Source organism: Pelophylax lessonae (assembly GCF_965119305.1).
Source record: "Pelophylax lessonae genome assembly, chromosome: 5".
NCBI lineage: Eukaryota > Metazoa > Chordata > Amphibia > Anura > Ranidae > Pelophylax > Pelophylax lessonae.
The window spans coordinates 57394545-57412791 of NC_138772.1; the positions used below are offsets into that span (position 1 = coordinate 57394545).

Sequence of the window (18247 nt, forward strand, 5' to 3'; positions counted from 1 at the left end):
CTCACACCTCTTGGAAAGAGACCAATTATAGAGTTCTCACAGATTCAGCGATACTTATGTATGTGCTGCTTAAACAGTAGAGAAAACATATCGCGGCATGATCTAAAGGCACCCCAGCTGCCCTGCCTAAATGTCAACGTTATTAAGGTCAATTAAGCCAATGTTGATGATCGCCGGTTAAGAACTACTTACCACATACTCAAAGACGAGGGTTAGGGTCTCCTTGGTGTGGATGATATCATGCAGTAGTACAATGTTGGAGTGTTTCAGTCCTTTTAGAAGTGAAGCTGAAAAAGAAAGGAAAAATTAAACTTTATATTTTCAGGCAGAGTGTAAAATTCTTAATACACTAAATAATGTTAAATAAGTTTTTTTATTATTAATAAAATCCAATTGAACTGTAGTTTAAAATCAGCTAAATGCATTTGCATCTGACAACTTGGCTTCCTAAAAAAAAATAACCACATAGTTTTCACAAGATAGAAAGGCTGCTTCAGAGAATGATCATTGACCTCTGTGTGGAAGCAATGGTCTCTCTGCAGAGGTCTGACATTCCACCTTTTTAGAGTAGAGGGAACTACCCTCTTTCAAGTCAGCCCTTGTCTCCACCCCCTAGTCACCTCGAAGCACCATCTCTTTTTCTACCCCCTACCCACCCCCCAGTACTATACTTTTTAGATAAACCAGAACCAAGTATCATTTTGTGGTGCTGGATAATTTGTATGGAATTTAAAAACAAGAAAAGCAGTAAAATAGATCCCCCACCAGCAACAATAGCTCTCCCCCAAGAAACAAGCAATAGATCCCCAAAAGCACCAATAGATCCCACTACAACAGATCCCCCAGCAACAATAGACCCCCTGCACCCCCCCCCCAGCAACAGCATATCCACCCCAGGAACAATTGATCCCTGAAGAAGAGACGCCTGAGGGGGGGACATGATAGCAATTTATAAATATCTCAATGGGGATCTCAGCTTAGAAAAAAAGCTGTTCAGTTGAAGGGATTGCATGAGGACAAGAGGGCATACAATGCGATTAGAGGAGAAGCGTTTTAACCTCAGGCAACGTGGGGGGTTCTTTACTGTTAGGGCTACAAGATTGTGGAATTCTCTACCACAAGAGGTGGTTTCTGCGGGAAGTATGGTGGCTTTCAAAAGACTCTTAGACGTACATCTCAAGGATCAGAACATTCAGGGCTATGTGAGATGATTACAGCCACACACACCTACACAGGTTGAACTAGATGGACTATTGTCTTTATTCAACCTCACCTACTATGTAACTATGCAACTACCAGCAACAATAGATTTCCCAGCAGCCAGCAATTATAGACCCTCTAGCAGACCGCAAAAATAGACCCCTCCCTCAACAGTAGATCCCTCCCAGAAACAACTGACCCCCCCCCCCCAGCGATACAAGACTCTCCCAGAAACAATATAACCCTCCATAAACAATTATTCCCCCAGCTAGCAACAATGGACCCTCCAGCCCACCCCAGCTCCCCTTTCCATTATATACATTCGGTGATGGAGGTCCCGGAACTGCGTTCCCCCTGTACCTAAGTAATCTTAAAACTGCTCCTTTTCCCCTCCTAACCCCTATTCTGCCTAACCTGTGCAAGAAAAATATATATACTTACCTATGTTCAGGCCACTCTAGACTGGTCGATTGATCCAACTCCTCTGTGTCAGCCAATGTAGAAGAAATGGCTGCACTCCAAGTATATTCAAAACTCTGCTTTATAAACCGAACATCCTATTGTGGCAAAAAACAGGTCGACGCGTTTCACAAGTGTGCTTAATAATCATTAAATCAGCCAGCACTGGCTGCAAGGGAAAGGAGAGAGCGCTCAACAATTGCTGGAATGCCCAAGTGGTGACGTCACCTACAGGCCTACTATGGCCCATCCACTGTCAATGCTCCCTGCTCTCCCCTGAAGCTGGCTGACACAGGGGAGCTGGATCACATGACTGGACTGGAGTGGGCTGAAAATAAGTAGGTCTAATCATCATCTTTCTTAGACAGGTTAGTCAGCAAAGGTAAAATGAGGGGGGCGCAGCTTTAGGAGTAGTTAGATGTAATCGAGAAGTCAGAACCATTCAGCAGGGGTCAAAAATCTGCTGATTGGAAAGCATTAGCTGGAGGAATGTTGGACCTCTGCAGAGAGACCACCTATATATTTCTATATCAGGGGGAGATTTACTAAAGCTGGTGTACACAGAACCTGCTGCAGCTATGCATAGTAAACAATCCAATTATAAATTCAGCTTGGTTAAAGGAAAAGTACAGCCAAAGCTTGGTTGTACTTCTCCTATGGATCACAGGAGTGCAGTTTGTTTTGCACTCCTGTGACCTGTTTTCCGCAGAGACCGGGCTGAAGTCCGCTGTCTGCTGAAGTCACAGAGTCGGTCCAGGCTCAGGTGTCACCATGACCACAGAGTTGGGATCCGCCCACATGCCTGGACCGGCACCCGGCTCAACCTCTCAGTGAGCTGCTAAGAGCCTGAGCCAGCCGCTCCCCACCCCTGCACAGCCCAGGGCTCCAATGAGTGAGGAGATATCATAGCAGAGAGCTGCTGACAGTCAGCAGCTCTCTGATTGGGGAGCTGTGAGAACCGAGCGATCGGCGGTCTTCCATTGTAGAGACGCTGGGGGACAGATGCAGCATCTGACTGATGCTGAATTCACCTAGGTAAGTATCATTCTAAAAAGAAAGAAAAATACCCATACATCTCTTTTAAAGTGGTTGTAAAGCCACTTTGTTTTCTTACCAGAATCCCCTGTGTTAAATTAAGTTATGTGCCCCAGTGTATGTTCTTTTTTAAAAAATATGCCGTTTTATACCTTGTTTCAGAGCACCGCTCGGCGCTCACATGACTGCCTGCCACTCTCCCCCCAAAATCTAAGAACTACAGTGGGAGGGGCTGAGAATCCCCAGCTGACATCAGCCAGGAGGAGGGGAGGAGAGGGGTATGCAATCATGTGAGCGATGAGCAAAGCTCTGATATAAGGTATAAAGTGGTATATTTTTAATAAAGTACATACTCTGGGGCACCTAATCTAACACTGGGGATTCTAGTTAGAAGATAGTTATTTTAGCAGCAGGAGGGGAGGGGGGAGAGGATCGGCAGAGACTAGCTGACAGGGAGGAAGGGAGAGAGAGGAGAGACAGCGGGATAACGGAGGCACGTAAATGGACCGCGGTAATCCTAGATCAACAGCCATGATAAGCCAAGTGTTGTCTGTTTACAGAGGCGAGGGCAGCACCAGGCAGGATCACCCAGGTATTTTAGATGATAGAAAGGGACAAATTACACAGCACAAGCACTATGCTGTTATTCATGTTTTAAAGGAACAGGATCATTTTTTTTGCTTTTTTAGTTTTGACAATAAGGCCCAGTTCACAATGCCGCAACTTGGGATCCGACATGTGAGACCTCAAGTCACATGACATTTGAAATCTCATGTTAGTCAATGGGAGCGGTCTTAATTAGCACTACTGAAGTTGCTCCAGCTTTAGAAAAGGTTCCTGTACTACTTCAAGGCGACTTCAATCTGACTTGTGCCCATAGACTTTATTGGAAATCGCCTCCAAGTCGGATCCTTATCTGAAATTCATGTGATTTGGCTCCGACATTACCCAAGCATTCCCGAAAGTTGCTTCTAAAGTCGCATCATAGGTCACCAGCAAATCGCCAGGAAGTCACCAGGAAGTCACCTGGCACAGTTGCATTGTAAGACGTGCGACTTTTAGGTCGTGGCAGTGTGAGCCAAGCCTTAAACCTAGAAGCTGATTGATTACTATGCACAGCTGCACCAGATTCTGTGTACACCAGTTTTAGTAAATCAACCCCAAAATGTGGCTATTTGAGTCCCATTCCCTAAGATCACCTACAGCATTCAGTTAAAACATTGAGCAGATTCGGATATATAGGCAGCTGAAAGTTTTAGCAAAACTTGAATTGTCCTTTAAAAGTCATAATTGGTTTTGCTTGGTCCTCCTTGGCCCCTATTGGTCCTTCAAAGCAATGGTTGGCCTCACTGACCAATAGTAGGTCAGATGTGTGTGAGGGAGGGACCAAGCCTAACTATGAAGAAAAAAAAGTTGTGATTGGTGTGTAATTTTAACTGCCTACATTCCTGGATACGCTTATTCTTTCCACACATGGTTTTGATCAAAGGAAACCTCAGCTGATGCATGTTCCCACCATATGTCTATTGTGAACTGTCCAGGCTGGTAAAAGGTTCACATTCATGTTGTATTACATGTCCTAAAATGTCCCATAATTGGTCAGGTCAGAAATCATGCAATCTGGAAGTGATATTCATTGAGCATTGCATCTTAATTCAGTGAAGTCTGCAGACAAAGACATAACTAAAAACTACAAGGCCTGCACAGGAATGAGCAGGAATACATCTCTTACAAAACGATTTAATGGTCTCTTTCTTCCCTTAAAGCGGAGTTCCGCCCAAAAGTGGAACTTCGGCTCTTTTGTTTCCCTCCCCCCCTCCGGTGCCACATTTGCCACCTTTCAGGGGGGAGGGGGGAACGGGTACCTGTTTTTGACAGGAAGCCTTCCCCACTTCTGGGATACGGCGCCGTCCCTCGGAAGTTCAGCCCCCGCCTCTGCTGCCGAGCTTTGCGCATGCGCAGTAGGGACCTGCCCGTGAAGCCGCAAGGCTTCAAAGCCGGGTTCCCTTACCGGCAATGGTGGCGGCAGCACCCGACAGCTGATGGAAACATCGGCTGCGGTGCCGACATTGCTGGACTCCAGGACAGGTAAGTGTCCTAATATTAAAAGTCAGCAGCTACAGTATGTGTAGCTGCTGACTTTTAATTTTTGGAGGGGGTGGAGGGGAGGCGGAACTCCGCTTTAAGGTCATCATTTACTAAAGGTTATCTAAAGCCAAAGTGTGAATTACAAACTGCAGCAAGTCGTCCGACAGAGCCCACCTTGTTTCCTGGCTGGAGGACATCCAGCATCATCTAACGCTTTCATATTTTCCAAGAAACAAGAAAAGCCGGCACACGAATGCATCCTATTGATGCGATTCATAGCTATGAGTAAGACTACGGCCGAAACGCGTTAGCATTTTACCATGGTGTACACTGCTGTCATGTCGGAATAAATTGCATCAAAAAGAAGCATTAGTGTGCCGGCTTTTCTTGTTACTTGGAAGCACGTACATGTATCTGGATGCTGCAGCCTGAGCACCGACACTCCAAATTAATTTCACTATGCGGGAGAGCTAGGGTGAGTTTGCATCTCTCTTTCATATTTTGCCTGACTGTCCCTGGTCCACCCATTTAATTCATTGGACTTCAGTTCTTTCACTCATCAGGAGCATCACATGTGGGCGTTACCTAGGATATGTGAAACGAAAAAATTAAAGCTGCCTAGGATAGTCTGCATGCCTAGGATAGTCTGCATGCAAATACAGCCTGCCTAGGAATGCCCACTCCTCCAGACTGATATTCACCCATCAAGGTATTTTGTATCTTACATCGGGACTGATTCTTGAGAAGAACCATTGCAGGGAGTTGTTTGCTTATAGGAAGCTATGTACAGCCCCCTGCTGCCCCCTTCCACTGGCCATGATCTGCCTGCATTGATTAGAGAAGCACAAATCCAGAGATGATATAGATAGGTTTAAAATAAGGTATGCAATAAAAATGGAAACATGTAATTAAAAATGTCACTAGTGGGGGCTGAAGAACTGGGAAAGGCAAAATATAACCAGGTTAAAGTTCAGCTTTAAAGTTAATCTAAAAGGCAATTTTTTTTTTTTTTTAGGGAGAATCATCCATTTTTTTTGTCTTGGTGACAATTATCACTGAAAGTAAGAAAAAATCCAACACCTAATTGTCACAAGAATGGAAATATTCCAATAGTTTTTTTTTCAGTACTAGAGGTTGAAATGCCAATTTGGTGGGGCCCCATCACTTAGTGGGCCCAGAAAGCCTTGCACTATCTATACACCTTGTATTTGGGGTCTGTGATCAGTTGGCTGGAAACTTGTACTTATTTTTGTGGCACCTTCCCTTTATTAATCATGGTCATCATTAAGTCATAATGGAGTCATGATCTACAATGGCAGCCAGTTTTAATTAGGAAAAAATGAGAAGGTAATTTTAATATCAATTTATAACTCCAGTATCTGTCTTATCAGTGACGGGTCTTTATTAGGATCAAGACAAGAGAAGTTGGAATCCTTTCAGTAATTTCTCCTGCTAATGTACATTTAATGTCCTTTCAAAGCGTCATATGATTTATTGTGGAAAAAGCTCACACCAAATAATTCCATTAAAAAATTTAAAGGGCAGTTCACACTTCTCACACGTAAATTTACCCGTTGAAGCTGATATAGTTTTCCACTGCACATACTCTTCTTAGTTAACACAAAACAAATGTAGAAAAGAAGGAAAGAGAAGAAAGGTGTAGAGCAAAGAAAAGAGAAGAAAGAAGAAGAAACAAGAAAGAGCAAAAAAAAGAGACGAAAGAAGAAGAGAGACGAAAGAAGAAGAGAGACGAAAGAAGAAGAGAGACGAAAAAAGAAGAGAGACGAAAAAAGAAGAGAGAAGAAAAAAGAAGAGAGAAGAAAGAAGAACACGGAGAGAGGAAAAAAGAGAGAGGGAAGAAGAGCAAACAAAAAGGGAAGAAAGAAGATAGAAAAGAGCAGACAAAAGAGCAAAGAAAAGAGACAAGACAAAAGAAGACAAAATGAAGAAAATAAAAAAGAAGAAAGACAATAGAAGAAGAGCAAAGAAGAGAGAGGAAAAAAAAGAATGAAAAAAGAAAGAAGATTGAAAAAGAAGAACGAAAAAAGAATGAATAAGAAATAAGAGAAGAAAGAAAAAGAAGAAATAAGAACAAAGAGAGAGGAAAGAATAAGAGCAAAGAAAAGGGAAGAAAGGAGAGAAGAAAGAAGAGCAAAGATAGAATGAAGGAAGACGAATGAAGAAAAGAGAAGATAAACAAAGAAGACGAGCAAAGAAGAGAGAACAAAAAAAAGAACAAAAAAGAGAGAGGAAAGAAAAAGAAAGAATAAAGAAGAGAGAAGAAACAAAGAAGAGAGGAGAAGAATTAAAGAAGAGAAAAGAAGAAACAAAGAAGAGAGAGAAGAAACAAGAAGAGCAAAGATAAGAAACTAAAGAAGATGAACGAAGAAAAAGAAGATAAAGAAAGAAGATCAAAGGAGAGAGAGAAGAAAGAGCAAAGAAGAGAGGAAAGAAGAATGAAGACGAGAGAAGAAAAAATGGAGGAAAGAAGAAGGGAGAAGAAAGAAGGGAGACGAAGAAGAAAGAAGTAGTAAAACATAGAAAGACAAAGAAGAAGAAGAAGAAGAAAGAAGAAAGAAGTAAGAAGAAAGAAAGATGACAACTCAATACTTTATTATTATTAATAGCATAACTCCCAACTGTCCCTGATTTCGAGGGACTGTCCCTGATTGGGAACAAGTCCCTCTGTCCCTCGTTCATCCTGATTTGTCCCTCATTTTGGTCTGATCTATATAGTTGTATATAAAATGCACTATTTATCTTTCAAATAGTGTTTCCCAGTGCTGAACCTTTCATCCATTTTCTAAATTACTGCATTTGTTCATTTCAAAATCCGGCATAAAGGAATAGTAGTGGTAAAAAAAGCATGTGGGTTTGACTAATCTTTTTTTGTATAATTCTTAGCTTACCTAAAACATCACAGTACCCTGCCTCAGTACTCCTCTCAAGAGCCTTCAACCTTGATGCAAGCAGTGGGCTGGCTATTGGGAGGAGTTATGCAAATAGCAAGGAGTGGGCATTCCTAGGGAGGCAGTAAACTGCTAAATACCTTTTTCTCATCAGCAGTATAAAGCAGTCTAATAACTTCTATCAGTGTCTGGTTAAGACATTTAGGAGGAGTTTTCATTTTCCTCTGACTGTCCTATGAGGCTGCAGGACCCCTGACTCTCAGGACAGTGCTGATCGGCCCTGTGCAGAATACATGCACCCTCCCAGAAAAAAAAAAAAACTCTAGCAATACACACCAAACTGAGCATGTGCAGCTTGCCCCCAGGACTCAGGAGATGGATTGGGGACAGTGGACAAAGAGGAGGATCAGAGAAGACAGGATCAAACAGCCTTTTTACACAATGCAGAGGATTAATTCCTTAGGTCCCACAGTGAGTATAATGATAATAATGACACACCCCAGATCTATTTGCAGATCACAGCCAAATAGTGCAGGAATCGGATCGCATGGGTCTGAACATCCATGCGATCCAATTTCCTGCACCATTTTGGTGCGAATTAGATGAAATTTGCATCGCACAGACATTGCCTGTGCTCTGCACAGCAGTGCGGTGCCAATCACATGCAATGTCTAACATCGCACCGAGCCTAAGGCCTCATACACATGGGCCAAAAAAAAACCACCATCTGGTGTTTTTTTTTTTTTTTTTATGCCTCAGGATTGCAGCTGCATATTAACTAATGTGTCTATGCACATGCAGGCATTTACACAGGGGCATAAAAAAAAAAAACAACAACAAAAATCTACAAACTCGCATTCTTGGAAAAGCGTATTTGCAGAAGCATAAGCAAGCTAAATGCATTCTAGTGACTGAATACTCTAGCCAATCAAATGAGTTTACGTATAGTACATTAAAGTCGGGCTCGACAAACCCCAGGCGCCAGGTCGCCCTTGCAACCAGACGTTTCAACCTGTAGGCTCCTCACTCCTCTCCTAGTTGTTGACCAGGAAGTGAAGTTTGATGTCACTTCCGGGTCCCTGTTTATAGTTTCTCCGGCCATCAAGGCCTGGAAAGAATGTAATGCAGATGTGATGTGTATTGCATTACATTCAGTGGAGCACAAGGGAGACTTGCAGGGTGTTTTAGACCTTGGATGTCTCAATAAAGAGAACCTGTCACCAAAACAAATCATCACATAGAGGACCAATGGGGAAAAAAAAAAAAAGTTAATTAAAAAAAAATTAAAAATGTTACGCACAGGGCTCCTGTGCAATTTGCCCCAGAGCCGCTCCGGAGAAATATATGATCGATAGAGAGCCGGTCACAATCTCCTGACATGCGAATTGGATGCGGGGAAACCAGCATTAAATTCGCAATAGTGTGAACCCAACCTAAGAGTAGAGGACACCACTGCAGGGTAAATTTAATAGATTAACTACCGATCCACCTTAACTAAGGTGGGGTTCTCAGAACCTAGGAACTATACGTAGCCTAGGACAGTGATGGTGAGCCTTGGCACCCCAGATGTTTTGGAACTACATTTCCCATGATGCTTAACTAAACTTCAGAGTACATGAGCATCATGGGAAGTATAGTTCCAAAACATCTGGGGTGCCAAGGTTTGCCATCACTGGGCTAGGACGATGTGAACTCAAAAGATAACCCACATCCAAAAGAGGTTCCAAACAAGAACAAATCGCGGCATTACAAAAGGAATTATTTTATTTGGCATCACAAAACCATAAAATCAATGTAAGTATTAAACCAAAACCTTCACTATACGCCAATAAAAAACAAGCAGCTAAAATGGTATAAGTGAGCACTCAAAAAGGACAGCAGCCCAGATAGAGCGAAGATAACTTGCCACAAATTTGTAGCAGTGTTAAATTGTAAGTCTTGTTAACTTGCAAACTCTATTAAAGCCTATCTATGGGACACAAACATGAAAAATCAAAAGTCCTAATTTTAAAGGCTTATATGAAAGTTATTGCCAAATAAAAAGTGTATGGGGACCCAGGTACTGCCTATCAATGCAAATTTTTTTATTAAAACAATCACTTTTAAAGGAGCAGGGATTTTAATGATGCTTAAAGTGAAACAATGAAAATGAAAAATTCCTTTTATAATGCCTGGGGGGTCCCCCAAGTCTGCCTGTAAAATGGTGTATCTGTACGACGTATAGAGCCTGCTGCAGCAATACTGTAATTTCTAAAGGAAAAATGTAATTTAAACTTGCTCGCAGCTGTAATGTATTGCCGGAAGCCGGCAATACAGATTTAAAAAAATGAAAAAAATGGAGTAGGGTCCCCCCCCCCCAGTCCCGAAAAAAATTAAATTTCTTCCGCCTGTTAGGAGGCGTCCTGCCGTCTGCCCGATCTGTGCTTTGACAGTTCTAATATGGGCAAGGGGCAGGGCCACCCGGCTAAGTCACCCGGAGGCACAGCCCCCTTCTGACGCCACATGACGTCAAATCGCAGATCGTGTAGACCAGGGGTCTTCAAACTATGGCCCTGGAGTTGTTTTGGAACTACAATTCCCATCATGCCTAGTCATGTCTGGGAATGTGAGAGTTTAACAATGCCTCATGGGATGTGTAGTTCCCCAACAGCAGGAGGGCCGTAGTTTGAGGATCCCTGGTTTTGCCGGTGGGACACCTCCCAAGCAATTTTTATATTCTGGGTCCGCCGGGTTTCGTGATTGACAATGGATTTACATTGAGGGGCACATTTTTTTTTTTTTTTTACTATGTACCTAATACCTATTCACATGGGGGGGCGGGATCTGGGGGCCCCCTTTGTTAAAGGAGGCTTCCAGATTCAGATAAATCCCCCACCCGCAAACCCCGTAAACCACAGTCCAGGGTTGTCGGGAAGAAGCCCTTGTCCTCACCAACATGGTGACAAGGTGCTTTGGGGGTATTAGGCTTAGAAGTGCAGTCGCTGTAGATCCAAGGGGTGCAAAGAAAATAAAAACAGCATTTTTGCATGCACATAATCGGATAATAGAAAATCAGCAGAGCTTCCCCTTAACTTCTCCTCAGATCTACAGCGACTGCACTTCCAGTGGAGTCGCTGTGGAGTAAATCAACCCCAATGTTGTCAAATGCTTTTTAATAGTGTACAGTATGGTGAAGGTTTTGGTTAAATACTTATATTGACTTTATGATTTTTGGTAATGAATAAAATGAATTCCTTTTCGTAATGTCACGGGTTGTTCTTGTTTGGAGTTTACGTAGATTTTTCTCTACACGCCATGTGCATGTAAACGCGCATTCAAATGAGCATTTTTAAGTATTTTTTTTTTCTGATCCAGCATACATAGAAGTATTGTAACATTCCCATGTACACTGGGCCTAAGAGGTTAACAGCATAAAATAAAATAAAAATTACAAGTTTCAGTTCCCCACAAGCCGAGTGTTTTTACACGTAATGTAAATGGGAAATCTATCTGGGTTTCTGTATCTGCCTCCAGAGGTAATAATGTATGCGGTGAGTTTTGTCGGCAGCTTTGGAAGTCACAAAAAGAGTGTGAGCTCTACATCCCTCCAGCTGTTTCCAGACACATTGTGATCATCTGCAGCCAGCCCCCAGCAGAGAGAAGACGAAGAAGAAGATGGTTCACCAATGTGGTGTCCATTACGATCAGCAGCTAAAATAAAACAGCCTGCTCTGAAGTGGGTTTAGACGTCGTCGCTGCAATTTAGTAATGATGGGGAGCAAATCAGGTCAGTTATATTACCACCCAGGTCCTGGCTACAATGCCGGGTGAGTTTCTTTGCATCCTGACTAGATCCCATAGGAAGAAGGAATATTCTATATGACTCTATTGTATTATGGATCCCCTCCTAAACAGTCCCCATGGGGTCTACATCTGTGAAAAGTGGAACTAAACTCTCTCAATCAGCATGTATTATTTTTCATCCTTATGGAACCAACATCAGTAAATAGATAGGAAGGAACACTATATCACCAAAAGTATTGGGACGCCTGCCTTTACATGCACATGAACTTTAATGGCATCCCAGTCTTAAGCCTCGTACACACGCAACGATTATCGGCCGACCGATCGGCCGTCTTTTGTCCAGTGTTGTTGTGTTGGTTGAAATGTGCTCTAGACTGCACACGAATTTTCTCGGCCAACAAGAACCAACTTCAGAAGTGATGTCATGTGCTGGTTTACTTTCCGTGTGTTTTTTCTTCTCTGAGCATGCCCAGTCTTGCTCATCAGATTTTTGTCTGCCGAAATCTGTACTGACTGATGGAAAATCGGCCATTCTGTTGACGGCCAACAAAAATGTTATAGCCTGCACACCAGATTTTGTTCGGCCGAAAAGTCTGAGTCGGTTGTCGGAAGCATCATACTAACAAGCCGACAATCGGCCGATCGGACGTTGGCCGAAAATTCACGGCCAACAATCGTTGCGTGTGTACGAGGCTTTAGTCCGTAGGGTTCAATACTGAGTTGACCCACCCTTTGCAGCTATAATAGCTTCAACTCTTCTGGGAAGGCTGTCCACAAGGTTTAGGAGTGTGTCTATGGGAATGTTTGACCATTCTTCCAGAAGGGAATTTGTGAGGTCAGGCACTGATGTAGTAGAGAAGCCCTGGCTCACAGTCTCCGCTCTAATTCATCCCAAAGGCATTCTATTGGGTTGAAATCAGGACTCTGTGCAGGCCAGTCAAGTTCCTCCACCTTCCATGATTTTATGGACCTTGATTTGTGCACTGGTGCGCAGTCATGTTGGAGCAGGAAGGGGCCATCCCCAAACTGTTCCCACAAAGTTGGGAGGATGAAATTGTCCAAAATGTCTTGGTATGCCGACGCCTTAAGAGTTCACTTCACTGGAACTAAGGGGCCAAGCCCAAGCCTGAAAAACAAACCCCACACCATAATCCCCCCTCCACCAAATGATTTGGAACAGTGCACAAAGCAAGGTCAATAAAAGACATGGTTGAGCGAGTTTGAGGTGGAGAAGCTTGACTGGCCTGACCTCAATCCGAAAAGAAAACCTTTGGGATGAATTAGAGTGGATACTGTGAGCCAGGTCTTCTCGTCCACATCAGTGCCTGACCTCAAAAATGCACTTCTGAAAGAATAGTCAAACATTCCCATAGACACACTCCTAAACCTTGAGGACAGCCTTATAGCTGCACAGGTCGGCCAACTCAATATTGAACCCTATGGGCTAAGACTGGGATCCCATTAAAGTTCATGTGTGTGTAAAGGCAGGCGTCCCAATACTTTTGGTAATATAGTGTATATATTCTTGTTTTCATTTTTTTTTTTTCATTCCTTCAGATCCTTCCTGGTTTCAGGCCTAGGCCAAAATTATGTCATACATCCCAGGTGTCTTCATGGGCATTTTTGTTTCCCTTTCATCTGGAGGAGGGGAGCAGAGGCTTTCTCTGCTAAGCACAGCCTCCTGCCTGAGCTAAGGGCAGATGGATTCCAGGAAGTAAATGCTACATGAATCATCTGCCCTTACTCAAGATGGCCATAGCTAGAAATGCTAGAGGGTGTTTTACAAAATGATTTCTCAGCAAAATAAAGAATGGAGACAGGGGTGGATGGTCAGCTTAAAGGTTCGAACACTGAAACTAGATAATGATCTGGGGAGTCTGTAAGTGATCTGCTACAGTATCTGGGACCCCTAACCCTCATGTCCTCAACTGTTCTGCAATAAAACGTTAACCACTTGCCGACCGCCGCCCGACTATATACGGCGGCGGTCAGCCCCTCCCAGGCAAAGTAACGTACCGGTACGTCACTAGCCTGGGAGTGAATAGGGGGCGAGGCGCGCTTCAGCCCCCGCTCGTACCCGACGAAGCCGGCGGTCGATGTCCGCCGGTCACTTGCGATCGTCGGGTAGAGAGGGAGAAAGGCAGGCGGCTAATGTAAACAAAGCTGCCTGTCACTCTCCCCTGTGTAAAAGCACTGATCATATGGTCCTGCTATGTAGGACCGTTGATCTGTGCTGTTACACCACTAGCCACATCCAATGACAGTTAGAAACACGCCCCTAGGGACACACTTAACCCCTCCCTCTCCAATAAAGTTAACCCCTTCCCTCCCAGTGTCATTTTTACAGTAACAGTGCATATGTATAGCACTGATTACTGTAGTAATGTCACTGGTACCCCCAAAAGTGTCAAAAATGTCAGTCAAGGGTCCGATCTGTCTGCCGCAATGTCGCAGTACCGCAAAAAAAAAACGCAGATCGCCGCCATTACGCGTTAAAAAAAAAAACAACAAAAATGACAAAAATCTTTCTCTTAGTTAGTAAATGCAATAACTTTTGCGCAAACCAATCAAAATACGCTTATTGTGATTTTTTTTTTACCAAACATAGGTAGCAGAAAACAAATTGGCCAAAAATTTTAAAAAATTTTGATTTTTACATTTTTTTTTGGGGGGGGGGAATTTCATATAAAAAAAATGTGAAAAATATTGTTATTTTTGCAAAATTGTCGCTCTTTTTTTGTTTATAGTGCATGATCAAAAAAAAAAAAAAAATCGCACCGGTGATCAAATACTACCAAAAGAAAGCTCTGTTTGTGGGAAAAAAAGGACGTCAAATTCGTTTGGGTACAGCGTTGCACGAGCGCGCAATTGTCCGTTAAAGTCACGCAGTGCCGAATCGCAAAATAGGCCCTGGTCAGGAAGGGGGTAAAATCTTCCGGGGCTTAAGTGGTTAATAGTGACTGGCGCCCAATATCCTCTCTTGGTCCATTTTAGCCACAGACTCAGCCCTTGGGTGAAATGTTAGCCATCCCCTGGCCTCTGGAGGTGCTATCCTTCCTTTGGGGTGTTAGAGGTGTGTTACCCCTGGATAGGCTGAAAAGTGACAGCGACTGATTTTACTCACATGAAAGGGACCGGATTTTACAGTTTCCAACGCTCTGATCTTTATTTGCATTCCTTTAAATAAACATGAATTCCTGGGAAATATCTCTCCGCTTAGTCTTTGTACATAGCTTACATAGTTCTGTCTGGATTTCAAAAACTGTTATTTTATAATTGACCTTCCGCAGACCCTTCTGTTTCTCAGCAGACATATTTCTGCATCTGGTCTGAAAAGCTCCTGGAGACCCATTGACGTCAACTGCGGCAGAAACTTTTTTTTTTTTTTCAACAATCCAGCCGCGCATTCTTAAGCCCCGTACACACGTACCGATGGTCGGCATACAAATGTTCCTCTTTTCTCCCCAGGATGTCGGTGTCTGCTGAAAAGTGCAAAGACAGCACAAGGACAGCACAAGAATTTTGTCCGCCGACTGCAGAAGTGATGTCATGTAATGGTTAACTTTCCCTGTGTTTTCTATTTTCTGAGCATGCCCAGTCTTGCAAATCTGCGGTCTGTCGGCCGAATTGTGTACTGACAGGCGAACAATCGTCCGTTCTGGTGTCGGCATACAAATATTTTCATGTTTGCACGAAAGACTTTTGTCCGCGGATTGTGCGCAGACATCTGTCGGAGGCACCATACTAACACGCGTACAATCGGCAGATCCTTCGTCCACCGACGTTTGTATGCCGACGATCGGTACGTGTGTACGGGCCTTTAGTTCTTTAACTGAAAATGTGCGAAACGATGGACCTGTGTATTCCATTTTAGAAGACAGCCATGCCTCTCTCCAGCAGCTGGGGCTCCTTGTGTTTGTCAGCCGAGGGCTTACTTGCACGCTCTGCGGCAGCAGATGGGCATCGCGGAGGAAGATGGGGGCTGAGTGCAATACTCATCTCCTAATGGGCTCTTATTGTGCAGGAAAAAATAATTCATTGAGGCTTTTATGTTGGAAAACTCGCTATGACCACTAAAACCTTTGAGTTACTTGTGTATCCCTCGGAAAATTACATTATTATTATTACAATTGTGCTTTTATTATCCCTATACAAGTGCTAACCCAACTGAAATGTACATATAATTAATGCTGATTGCTTAATTCTGAACACAGCTACATCCCCAGATATAAGAGGGTGTGCACACTTATGCAACCACATTATTGTAGTTTTTTTTTTTTTTTTTACTTCCCCTCCCCCTAAAAGATTTCAGTTTGTTGTTAACTGAGTTGTAAAGTTTTTAAGTCACATTAACCACTTGCCAACATATACTGCTGCGGCGGTCAGCCCCTCACAGGCAAAGTGACGTATGGGTACGTCACTAGCCTGTGAGGCTCTGGGGAGCGAGCGTGCACCGCCGGAGGCGTGCTCCCGCTCCCAGGCGGTCACGAGCCCCCCCCCCCCCCCCCTGTGCGTGTGCCTGGCGGACCCGATGTCCGCCGGGCACTTGCGATCGTCCGTTCGAGCGGGAGAAAGGCAGGCGGCTGATGTAAACAAAGCCGCCTGTCATTCTCCCCTGTGTATGAACAGTGATCATACGGTTCTACTATGTAGGACCGTTGATCACTGTTCCTACACATCAAGCCACAGCCAATCACAGTTGGAATCACGCCCCTAGGGACACACATAACCCCTCCCTCTAAAAAAAAAGTTAACCCCTTCACTGCCAGTGTCATTTTACAGTAACAGTGCATATGTATAGCACTGATTACTGTAGTAATGTCACTGGTAACCCCAAAAGTGTCAAAAATGTCAGTCAAGGGTCTGATCTGTCCGCCGCAATGTCGCAGTCCCACAAAAAAAAAAAAAAATCGCAGATCGCCGCCATTATGCGTTAAAAAAAACCAACAAAAATCTTTCCCTTATTTAGTAAACACAATAACTTTTGCGCAAACCAATCAAAATACGCTTTTTGCAGTTTTTTTTTTTTACCAAACATAGGTAGCATAAAACAAATTGGAGTAATATGTTAAAAAAATTAGATTTTTACATTTTTTTGGGGGGAATTTCATATTAAAAAATGTGAAAAATATTGTTATTTTTGCAAAATTTACGCTCTTTTTTTGTTTATAACGCATAATCAAAAAATCGCACAGGTGATCAAATACCACCAAAAGAAAGCTCTGTTTATGGGAAAAAAATGACGTCAATTTTGTTTAGGTACAGCGTCGCACAACCGCGCAATTGTCCGTTAAATTCACGCAGTGCCGAATCGCAAAATAGGCCCTGGTCAGGAAGGGGGTAAAATCTTCCCGGGGCTTATGTGGTTAAAGGTGGAAAAAGTTCTGAAATTATTTATCTTTGTCTCATTTTTTTACATCATAGAAACCTGACATTTTAACAGGGATGTGTAGACTTTTGTTCCTCATTCTCAAACCTTGAAGACTATCACTGTGCACCATTTTATTAAAAGAAAAAAAAAAAAGAAGTACTCCACTCATAAAGGGTGCCTTCCCTGACTGCTTCCTGATGACATCCTGTAAAGCAGGGGTGTCAAACTTCATTTAATTATGGCATCAACAGTAAGGTTTCCCCCAAAGGGCTGGTTGTATCTGGGTGCGCTCCGCAGATAGTGCAGGGTTCAGGAGTGAGCTACGCGCAGAGTGCAGGGTTCAGGAGTGCGCTACGCGCAGAGTGCAGGGTTCAGGAGTGCGCTACGCGCAGAGTGCAGGGTTCAGGAGTGCGCTACGCGCAGAGTGCAGGGTTCAGTAGTGCGCTACGCGCAGAGTGCAGGGTTCAGGAGTGCGCTACGCGCAGAGTGCAGGGTTCAGGAGTGAGCTACACACAGAGTGCAGGGTTCAGGCGTGCGCTGCGTGCAGAGTGCAGGGTTCAGGAGTGCGCTGCGCGCAGAGTGCAGGGTTCAGGAGTGCGCTGCGCGCAGAGTGCAGGGTTCAGGAGTGCGCTACAGAGTGCAGGGTTCAGGAGTGCGCTACGTACAGAGTGCAGGGTTCAGAAGTGTGCTACACAGAGTGCAGGGTTCAGGAGTGCGCTACACACAGAGTGCAGGGTTCAGGAGTGCGCTACACACAGAGTGCAGGGTTCAGGAGTGAGCTATGCGCAGAGTGCAGGGTTCAGGAGTGCGCTATGCGCAGAGTGCAGGGTTCAGGAGTGCGTTACGTAGAGGTTGCAGGGTTCGGGGGTGCATTACGTACAGAGTGCAGGGTTCAGGGGTGCATTACGTAAAGAGTACAGGGTTTAGGAGTGCGCTATGTACAGAATGCAGGATTCAGGGGTGCGCTATGCATAGTATACAACCCAGAGGTTGCAAACCTGGGTGCGAGGGCAACCACAAAAAAAATGTGCGTTGCAAATCTGGGTGCGATGGACACATAAAAAGGCCTGGAGGGCCGGATTTGGCCCGCCGCCGTTGTGCTGTAGAGGGAGGACTTCCAGTCCTTTCAAAATACCATGTGGTCACAAAGAAAAAAAGAAAAAAAATGTACTGTTGCCATTATTTGTAAGTGATGTTTAAAAACATTGTAAGTTATTCATGCTATTACACTGCATGTAGATTCACAAAATGTGCTCAGGCTACTTTCTCTCCAGGATAAATGTTATTCATTTATACAGGAGACTGAATCAGAAAAATACCAGGATTATAGCCACTAGATGGAGCTGACTATTCTAAATGGATATTTATTTTCTATGAACATCAGCGCCATTCAGTGTATGCT

The 18247-nt window shown here is 43.8% G+C and overlaps 1 protein-coding gene across 2 annotated transcripts in view; it reads right to left on the minus strand.

The window, feature by feature from the left end:
• CDK14 (cyclin dependent kinase 14) overlaps positions 1–18247 on the minus strand; it is a 786329-nt gene that overhangs the window by 489612 nt on the left and 278470 nt on the right. For both annotated transcript variants that reach the window (XM_082258252.1, XM_082258251.1), the window contains exon 6: positions 193–287. In XM_082258252.1, the coding sequence (XP_082114378.1) occupies positions 193–287 (95 nt within the window). The remainder of the gene's footprint in view (positions 1–192; positions 288–18247) is intronic.